The sequence below is a fragment of the Durio zibethinus genome, chromosome 1 (genome assembly GCF_047325235.1).
Source record: "Durio zibethinus cultivar Kanyao isolate XHJ-2024 chromosome 1, ASM4732523v1, whole genome shotgun sequence".
Classification (NCBI taxonomy): domain Eukaryota; kingdom Viridiplantae; phylum Streptophyta; class Magnoliopsida; order Malvales; family Malvaceae; genus Durio; species Durio zibethinus.
In genome coordinates, this window is record NC_143162.1 from 2,450,146 (window position 1) to 2,460,526 (window position 10,381).

General features: G+C 33.9%; 2 protein-coding genes and 1 pseudogene across 6 annotated transcripts; all 3 read right to left on the reverse strand.

Annotated features, from left to right (window-relative positions):
* Positions 1-83: 83 nt before the first annotated feature.
* ANT1 (aromatic and neutral transporter 1) lies at positions 84-3,096 on the reverse strand. The gene is made up of 3 exons (XM_022911155.2): positions 2,525-3,096; positions 1,495-2,142; positions 84-602 (listed from the first exon to the last, which is right to left on the reverse strand). The coding sequence occupies exons 1-3, from the start codon at positions 2,747-2,749 to the stop codon at positions 195-197; spliced, it is 1,281 nt and encodes a 426-aa protein (XP_022766890.1). The 5' UTR covers positions 2,750-3,096; the 3' UTR covers positions 84-194.
* Positions 3,097-3,386: 290 nt separating this feature from the next.
* Positions 3,387-6,727, reverse strand: LOC111311623 (Sterile alpha motif (SAM) domain-containing protein). 4 transcript variants are annotated; one of them, XM_022911158.2, is made up of 2 exons: positions 6,546-6,727; positions 3,387-4,683 (listed from the first exon to the last, which is right to left on the reverse strand). In XM_022911158.2, the coding sequence occupies exon 2, from the start codon at positions 4,671-4,673 to the stop codon at positions 3,879-3,881; it is 795 nt and encodes a 264-aa protein (XP_022766893.1). In that variant the 5' UTR covers positions 4,674-4,683; positions 6,546-6,727; the 3' UTR covers positions 3,387-3,878. The 4 variants fall into 4 exon arrangements, with proteins under 4 accessions (XP_022766893.1, XP_089614566.1, XP_089614563.1 ...); XM_089758440.1 differs by having other exon boundaries at positions 3,387-5,686; XM_089758437.1 differs by having other exon boundaries at positions 3,387-6,116.
* Positions 6,728-8,711: 1,984 nt separating this feature from the next.
* On the reverse strand, positions 8,712-10,261 carry LOC111310931 (flavonol sulfotransferase-like pseudogene; annotated as a pseudogene). Its single transcript, XR_016340945.1, has 2 exons — positions 10,245-10,261; positions 8,712-10,073 (listed from the first exon to the last, which is right to left on the reverse strand). The product of XR_016340945.1 is annotated as a flavonol sulfotransferase-like pseudogene (transcript).
* Positions 10,262-10,381: the final 120 nt, after the last annotated feature.

A 10,381-nucleotide genomic window follows, 5' to 3' on the forward strand; every position in this document is an offset into this window, starting at 1 on the left:
TCATATCTTAAAATTGCTGAACACCTTTGCTTTTAAACAGAATAGGACATATATTCCTAATAAATAATATGAAACACTAAAACTTGATGAAGTTTGCATATAGGGCATTCAGGTTTTATATTTCTCATGTAAAATATCTACATGGTAGGAGAAAATCTGATTTTATTTGAAATCTACTGAAACCAAGACTTTTTTCAGATTCCAACTATGGTGTTATATGAGCCATAAACTGCAAAAAGCAATCCGCACAACAAAATGACAATATCCAAGGTTTTTTGCCAGAAACTCAAAGAAGAACCTAACAAAGTTAGGTGAAATGAAGCTGGCAAAACAAACGAGATCAGTGCACATACAGTACTCCCGACAAGCGAGGCAAATACACCAAATCCTGGAACGTATGACGCCAAGACTGCCAAACCGATTACCAGAACTGCCCTACTGATGTATGTTCCTAACTTTCCTAATCTTGTAATTGAAGTTTCAGCATCATTGTTGTGGAGATTCTGGAACCATATATTTTTCTTCAACTTCCCCTCCAAGATTTCATTAACAGGGTGTACCATGATTGGGAATGTAAATACTAGCCCCAGGCACAAGCCAATCTGTTGCGAAGGAGAACAAATTCAATATATCAGACTTATTGTTTATGAAGTGGCAGCAGCAAATGTAGGATTAAAGAGGATTAAATGTTGTAAGCATTAAAAAGCTTGAAGTAAATTAAACAAAACTTAATGTAATTCAAAGCCCAGGAAGCAGGAAACATGAAAAATGTAGGGGAATCTATGACATCAATGTTTTCACCATTGTTATAGTTCTGGAATAACCTTGAAATTGTAGGAAGGACCTATAAGCAACCTGAATTAATCTCCTAGTCACAAATGCAATTGCCAGGTCTCATCTTGAACAATTACACAAAAGATTAAGTTCTAAGCCATGACGTTAAAGTCTAAAAAAATTAATCTGAATGATATGCTATGATTAAGATGCAATACATATTGCAATATTAGAAACAATCCTTTTGGCAATAAAGATCTAGAACCGCATAGGGTATTTTTTAAATTCACTGATCTCTATATAAACTGGCAATACCTGTTAAGATGATCCGCTAAATTTTTATATTAATATGCTATATGCACTAGAATGAGATAGTTAAAAGCAAAAGACAATCACACTACAGGTTCCAATACCAGCAGCACCTAAAAATTATGGGATTAGGACAAAGTATACAGATAAGCAGGCAGAATTTTATGTGTAGCAACAGATGTCGAGAACTATTTATAATTTCTAAAGATGTCACTTGGAATAAAATAAGCTTCTTAAATTGTGGGTGGGATGGGCAATAGGGCCTTTTACTATAGGAAAAAGTTACTATGGATGAATATTTAAGCTACATAAGTTTCTAAGCTCTAAATTTGTGCCTGAAAAGTAGAAGTGAATAAGTACAAGAACAAAAGCGAAGCACAATCAGCAATGCAAAAGATTTGTGCAAATTACCTGGACTGTGATAGCTGTCCAATTCTTGGGAAGATTTAGCGTTATGATATCTTTTGTTTCATCACCATAAGCCATGTAGCCCAAAATCCCAAATAAAACATATACAAGTGTGATCCATGTAAAAGCCATGGCCAACACCTTAGAAAATGTCCTCCTCTCTTTCATAGATGCCTCCAGAGCCAGTGTCATTCCAAACCCCTCAAAACAGAACACTGCCATCCCTCCTGCGAATGGCAACCCCCCTAAGTTATCAGTGATGGCCTTCCTATCTCTAAATGAAAAATCTCCCCCAATTGCCTGTTGTATATCTTCTTTAATAACAAACCCCATTGCTAACACATTGCATATATCGGCGAAAATGCTGAATGGTGCAAAGGCTGAGAGGGATCCAATCCATGACAATGCAATTTCAATTGGGACTAACCAGAATATGTAAGATGCAATAGTGAAGCTATGGCCATTGAAAACTGATGCAAGGTTTTGTCCAATGAATACCAAGTATGCTACAGATCCTCCACATTGGGAGATTAAAATGAGAAATTCTGTCACGTAACGGCCTGGCCTTCCTATGCACCTGTAACCCAAGTCACCATATGTTGTTGTCCCTGTTAATTTTTTTTCTGATGCTAATTTATCCCTGCACTGAACCTGTGGACCAAAGTTAAAAACTTAAAAAGCAACTTTTCAATAAGAAAAGGAAGATTAAAAGGAAGAATAGAAAAAAATTTAATATTTGTATCAATAAAGCGCATCACTTGGACAACCAGCAAAAACCTCACTGACTCGTTCACTTTTTATATCTCTAAAAATCTTTTGTTAAGGGTTCTATACAAAGTTCAAATTTGTATAGACAAAATTGGTTTTTGGCACTGAATATCTTTCCCCAAGAGAAAATTGACCAAATATCGAGGTAAAAAGTTCTTAAAACAATGAAGTTCTTGATTCCTAAGAATATTTTGCAGGAAAAAAACACCTGTTTTCCCAAGAACCAAACAAAGCAATATTGAAGAAGGAAAGAATTAATACTAACAAGGAGGAGCATGCAGTAGAAAGTAGCCAAACCAGCAATGATAACACCGAGTGATCCAGCAAGCCAACCGGCGATCCGAAAAGCAAAAGGAAGGCCTAAAACGCCGGTTCCAACTATTGAAACTATGATGTTCCCTATAGTTTGAAGTTTGGATGCACTTCCTTCTGTTGCTGTCGATGGTGGTGGATTGACCAGAGGGATTCTATCAGAATTTTTCTCCTCCATTCTTTTATTTGATTCGTTGTAGTTTGAGAGCTACTTCCTGGTCTCTTTTGGTCTGTTTTTTCAGTTTCTCGAAAAGATAAACAGCCAATAGGGTTCAACTTTTAACCAGTTCCGTGGCAAACCAGGAGACCCAGGCCACTCTGGCTTGTATTGTGCCACGTTGCTCTTCTCAAGCGGTAAAGAACTTGCAATTTTCAGTGAAAGATGAAAGATCGAGATCTATCCTCCAAGGATGAGATTTTGGATGGATGTCTAATGAGACAAAACAGAGGGGTAGATCTAAATGATTTGTTACCATTTTTTACACAGCATTTCTAAATTTCATGCAGCTGTTTTAGTAATGCGGTTAGCTAACTTTGGCAACTAAATCCATGATAGGATTTTGATTTTCTGAAAGTTTGTATATATAATTCGAATCCACAGATTTGATCAAATGCAAAATGCAAGCAACAGAAAAGGAAGTTACGAAAATGAAAATGTATTTTGTAGGCATATATGTTTTTAACAGATAATTAAGGTTCACTGCACTATGCTTTTATTAAAATTTTAAACCGTTTTTTTTCATATGATATAACCATATCTGTTATAAATTATCAGATGATACTTTTACCCATACCAACCGAATAAATTTGCAAGATTTAAGGACCTGCGGCTGTCATAGAAACTATTGTTATTAATGGGAGTTGAATAAGAAACGATACGGCAGGCGATAACAACAAAATGTTACTGCGTTCTGTCCTTAACATGGTAAATTTCCACTGCAAGTTGACAACTCGACAAGGATTTCCAGCGGATGGGGCATGTAGAAATTAACTGTATCATCTCCCCTACACATCGTGGAATGACCCTTCTGATTTGGTCCTGGTTCATGTGCATACTAAATTTTGGAATAAAACTGCGAAATCTAATATAAAGTCATCCTTTCCCACCTGGTTGGTATGATATCTAACCCAAGTAACCGCCTTAAAATACATGCATCCGTCAGAAGGTAACAACAATCTGAGATCTCACTCACTCGTGTCTTGCTGTGTTCAGAAACTGAATATCTACAACAACTAAAAATATAAACCTGCTCTATTCTTCAATTTCTCCCTTCTAATTCAGCAATTGCAACTAGCTCCAGGAACATTTATGAGGCCTCGACGCGAAACGGCTGACAGACACAGTCAATAGCATGGATCAGTTTTCTCCTAGGACCAACTGCATCTGCACCCATATCCTTAAGCTTTTGCATATTTAGATTCACCAACTGAAATTTATTGATACTTTTGGCCTGAAAAATCCTTACAAACTGACCTAATCCTAGAGATGTCAGCCACCTGCTCAACCCACCAGCCTGTTGAAGCTTCCTCTCAAGATTTGACACCCTCAGCCTTCGGTTCAGTAATATGCTCCCAGAAAATGGGACATTAGGGCAATGCATTGATCTTGGCCTCTTGATAGTTTTTGAGGCTTCAGGCACTCCATGTATTTTATGAGATTTTAAAGAAAACACCCGACCTGGATTCTCTGACTCCACTCTAAGACCTAGAGATGGAGACTTGGCGGAAGTTGAAATATACTGAGCAGGAGACCTTCTAGCAATTTCAATACAATTTTTATGAGCCAATGAAGTGGACTTCTCTCGTCCAGCCTCAGACGGTAACTTGGGAGACATTTGAACAGAGAGCTTTGATTGGTCCTCCACTTTTTTTTGAGGCTTGGCTTCTAGTTGACCAGGTCTCTGATTTGCCATTTTTGATTTCTTAGATGCAGGTAATGGAGGTAGAAGAATGGTGACTCTCTGCTTTTTAACTATAACCCAACCATCTTCTCCAAGCAGGTCCAACTCAATGTTGGGGTTTGAAGAGTCCAAGCGGCCACCTTGAGTATTTTTCTTGTTTGAATTATTAGCTGCTAACTGCCTTTGCTTTGATTTCACCATTAGCACACACCTGTCTGATATATATGAGGCAATAGACTAATGACATTTAATATTGCAACAAAAAAAGTAAAGCACATGGATGAAAAAAGAAAACTCAAATATTTATATGATCAGAAACAATGAGACATATAATGGCAGCACAAAATCAATTATGAGGACCAACAAAGACTTCTTTATTTATTTTTCTTCATCTTTAATTGTGAACCAAAATTACTGTGTAAAGAACATGGATGCAATGAGAAAAATAAAGTAATTAAGTATTTCCGAAGTAATTATTAAATTGTGTCATTTGACATAGATTACCAACTCCATGTTTCACTGCTTGGGTCTTGCAGCACATATAGAACACTTTAATCATCCAATCAAACTATAATGTCATATTCATGTGGTGCAAAGACATATATCATATTATCCCATTGTTGTTAAAATTTTCATTTTTCTTCTTTCACCAAATTTCATTTTTATTACCCTAGAATCAAGTCTGTATCAAATTAAAATGAAAATATTCTTTTATACTATCAATAATTGATAAAAAATGTCCTATAAGAAAACAGAATCCAAGTATAAGTAGGTTGAGATTCTAGATCATGACCACCCTTTTCATTTGCAAAATAAGTACAACTAATTGTACTCCTGCAACAGCTAAAATGTGAAAAGAAGGAAACCTTCAAAACGAATCCTATCATATGAAATGGTATATTTACAGAAAGTAATAAATCAATCCAACATTAAGAAAATCTCTGCTCATTGCAGCTATGGAAAGCACATAATTTGTTTCATAAAAATACACTGGTGGGTAACTTGATCATTTTTCATGAATACACTCGGCTTCTCAGAACTCAGAAGCAGCATTTTGAATTATTCATCACAAGAACATATCGCTAAGACTCATAGAGTGGGATGCCTACAATAGATATTATGTTTCCAGCAATGTTTTGCAGATGCCAGTAATCAGGCTTATTTACATGGAAATAAAAGAATTTACGAAGAGTTTCAAGGCAGTTCATTTGTACCTACAGTGACATTACCAAGGAAACAGTTATTATTTTGCAAAACATTTCCCCACAGAATGCATCAATTAGCATTTTGGTAATTCCCACAGCTTCAGCATCATTTATCTAAAACAATTCTTATGCAAAACTTCTGTAAGAATTAATGCAGCTACAACCAACTAGCTTTCAATATAAACGTTTCCCCACAGAATGCATCAATTAGCATTTTGGTAATTCCCACAGCTTCAGCATCATTTATCTAAAACAATTCTTATGCAAAACTTCTGTAAGAATTAATGCAGCTACAACCAACTAGCTTTCAATATAATCATTGTATAATACAAATTACAACATTCACAAAGCAGATTTCATCCGGAACGCCCCAACAATTAGAACTTGAAGGTCTCAATTTCAAACGAAGGCCTGGGAGGACGGGACAAAGCTACTTTCCCTAATAATAAGCATACCATAGGTGAGACAACAAGCACTCATAACTGACAGCCATTGAACATACAACAACAAGCCATTGCATCAACTCACTAATAAAACCAATAGACAAACTTTAAAAAATATATATATACAAAATAAACTGCAAGGACTTTTTATTGTGCTATTCAGAACAAAAAATCCTGGAAAATCAAATGGGGTTGTTCCCAAAACAAGCCTTAAGAAAAACATCTTTGAGAATATATAGAATGGATCTCATCAAATAGATAAATACAAATGTCAATAGAACCCCCAAAAACCAAAACAAGAAACAGAAAAAAAGTCTTGGTAAACAAAAATGGGACTGACAAGAATCGGATTTTGGAACCAAAAAATAAAAAAGGAAGGCAAATAAAACATCTACCACAAACATAAGAAGGATTTGGTTTCTTACCTGGGCTGTGATTTAAGAGAAACTGTGATGATTGGAATGGGATTTTTATTTATATCGTGTTTATTTTGCAGAGAAACAGGGGAGAGAGAAGGATCAAGACTCGAAGGGGAACAACAAAGGAGAGAGAATTTTCTTGTCTTGTTGAATGGGGATAAGGGAGGCCTACTTCAGGAATTGACGCCTTTTTTCTTATTGAATCAGATCAGCCCACTAAGCAATGGATGATGGGCTCTAATTTAGTGTTTTGATTCGCAACATTAAAATAAAGCTGCTGACCCTTTCACAGAACTGAAAGAAGGAGAATTTGCAAGGTTTTTATATACATTTATAAAAACGAATTTAAAAGAAAATTTTATGTAAATATATTTGTTATTTTTTATAAAAAGAAAACTAATAAATCAGTTCATTTTTTTATTTTATGTCAACTTATTAAATGCAAATTTTATTTTTTTATTTTTATTTTTTAAATTCAAATATGATTTTTGTTAATTTAAATCATATTAATTTTAATTTTTTTGTACGATTTCATATCACGATGTTACTTAGGATAAGTAATCCAATCGAATTCATCTTATTTTAATCAAATCTGATTTTACAAAATTGATTTAATTTTTAAAATTAAATTTTAAATTGAATCAAAGTTGAGTTTTAAATAAATTCATTTCACTGTTATTATATATATAATATTTTTATTATTTATTTAATTTTATATTTGTATATATTTTATGATTTATATATTTATTTAATTTTTTATTTATATTAAAAATAATATTTTATTAATTTTAGATTGAATTGAAAATAAATTTATAAATATAAATTGAATCGAATATAAAAAATAGTATTTTAATATAAATAAAATTGAATTTTAATATTTATTTTATAAAATTAAATTAATTTTAAATTTAAAAACCCGACCCGACCCATCAGTTGCCATTTCTAATATAGCGTACGCCTTTCCAAAGAGTAGGGGCGCAAAAAGTCTGACATCCCACAACTTTTATAATTTTGGACAGCCACATTATCTAGTTATGTACGCTACAGTAAGTAGCAAGTTGATCGACAGAGACTAGGCAAAAAATCCATTATTGCTCAACCTAAATCTACCCTCTGATTCCCACCACATCTGCTCAGCGCGGTGGGGTTATGGACTGTCAATGAAGGGGATTCCTTTTATTTCATTTTCTAGTGGGTTGGCCCAAAAAAATGTGGTTGTAATCTTATTCTTGAAAGGGTATCACATCGAACTTTAAAAAAGTGAACTTTTTTAGAGCATTATCAAAATAAATAAATAAATAAATATATTTATTTATTTATTTATGGAAGAGGGATGGCCCCGGAAGATTTAATGATTGCAGGGTGTCGGTTGGAGATTGGGAAAGGGGAGTCCTATATATAATGGCTACTGACAAATTAAGGCAAAAAAAAATCAAATGGATTTTTTTTATTAAATATATAATTATATTATATTATTTTTATATCATACTTTAAACATCAGTTTTTTAAGCGACAACATAAGCTTCAATATTATTTTATAAAAAATTATTTGATATATTATTAATAAATTTTTTAATTTTTAAAGATTAAAAAATAGCATATATTTTATTTTTTAATTAATTTTGTTCATATACTTTACAAAATATATATCATCCTTAATTTTTTGTAGAATTTAAAATTTTCATTATTAGACTTAATAATTTTTTATTTTATTGTATGTATAATTTATAAAAGTATTTTATTTGCAATTACTATAATATAATTAATTAATTTAAAATTATATAAAACTCATTAAAATTTTATATAAAATCATACTTATAAATAATAGTCTCTTATTTAATTTTTTATTATAATTAAATAATTATAAGTAATATACTTTTTATTACTGGTTGACATATATATTTTCTTTCCTTACATATAATTATTTAAAAAATATTTTTATAATCTATTATAATTACGATTTGTTAAATGAACAAGAGACGTCCGAGTAGGATTTTGAACCAAATAAATTTTTATTTATGTTCGGTCCGATTTAGTAAATAAATATAAAAATATTATTAAAAATTATTTATTAAATTTAATAAATAAATAAAAAGCAAATATACTAAACGTATCGTCAACCCATCCCTAGTTCAAATTAACGTACAACACTAAAAACATTTCTGGCATGTGTTTGCAACAAAACCGTCTCCAAATCTTTATTCAAACTTAATTACTTCATACAAACCATGGAATTTCAACAACACGTTGAAAACGCCATGTGATAGACAATAACTTAAAACGGGAGCCTTGCAATTTCAACAAGACAATGAAATGCAGTGGGATTTTACCTTTTAAGCCTAAAAGTTGATTGCAGCCCTGCGATTTCACAAAGTGGAAAAGCAATGGGCGCCGGAACCTAAATCTAACACAGTCTTGCAAAAAGCAAGCATTATTCGAGGCAGCAAACAGAGAATTATTCAAGCCCAGATACTGCAATAGTAGTAAGCAGTAGTAGCTTCAGTGGTTAATTGGGTTCAAGAAATGTGAACCCTGATCCACTGAGCCTTTCTTCCATGACGTTGTCAAGTTGCTCTCCCATCTCAGGGGTCAGATAGTTTTTCCAATCTCCAATCTTCCCCTTTCGGAAGTACACATTGTTGTTAATTCCAATGTCGGCATTTCCATATTTCCCGGTCTTGTTGACCTCCAGGTTGCTCAAATTTTCCAGGCTGCATAACCTGATAATTTTTTCCACTGCGCCATATTTTTCTTCCTTGGAAGAGAAAGGCTGCCCCAGGAATTCAGCCAATTTCTTCACCTGAGGAATGGTGTCCCTCAATAAATCTTCATATCTCATGAAAAGAACCTTCTCTGGGTTTTCTTGGCTTGCTTTCCAGTATCCCAAAACATGGTCCCAATAAGGACCAAAATTTGATCTTCCTTTGCAGTACAACTGAAACGCAACATCAATCGGAAGATTTGGGTTGTTGTTCACTTTTATACCCTTTGCAAAGTGCCACAGGGAAACAAATGCATCCTTGGGATCCCTGCAAATGTAAACAAGTTTACAACCTGCATCCAGAACGGATTTAGGCAAGGCAGTGTAAGGAAGGTGAGTGGCCACGAGAGGGAGTCTTCCCTGATCAGTCTGAGTTGGGTTCTCGATGAAATCTTTTTCCAAGAACATGATGCAATCATGGGGAACCTTGTTGAGCAAAGGGCTGTTGGACTCATCGACGCAGTTCCTGGTCACGATTGCAACACTGAGGGCCTTAAGCCAAGTGGTTCCGGTCTTTGGAGCGCTGCACAAGAGAACATCAGTTGGTTGAGCCTTGAAATGGTGTTGAGCAAACATGGCTCCTTCAAGGTGGAGAGGGAAGCACCAGAAACCTTGGTAAAAACAAAGATGCTGGAAAACATTCCAGCCATTTTCTGTAGGAAGAGTGGAGATGATCTCTTTGAATGTTCCTGGTGTTTTTGGTGGGCCATTTTCTACCTCACAGGTTTCCATAGCGATGACATCAACAAGGGAGACGAGTTGTGCCCTGTGAGCTGGAGAAGGATATCATGTAAGGGCAAAGAAAAAAAAAAAAAAAAACAGCACCACAGGTTGCTAAGTTGAAAGTTTAAACAATCAGAGCAAGGGTTATAAATATATTACAAGCAAAAATGATACGCAGAGCAAAATCATGAATCAATAAAAAAATATAAACCTCACTTAACTTTTCAAATTGATTAGTTTTAACTCTTATATTGGAGTGAAACACTTCTTATACATAATATATCATCAAGTCAAATTATTAGAGATCCTCTCTCTTAATCTGAGGTTTTCATGCATAATAATATCATCAAATCAAATT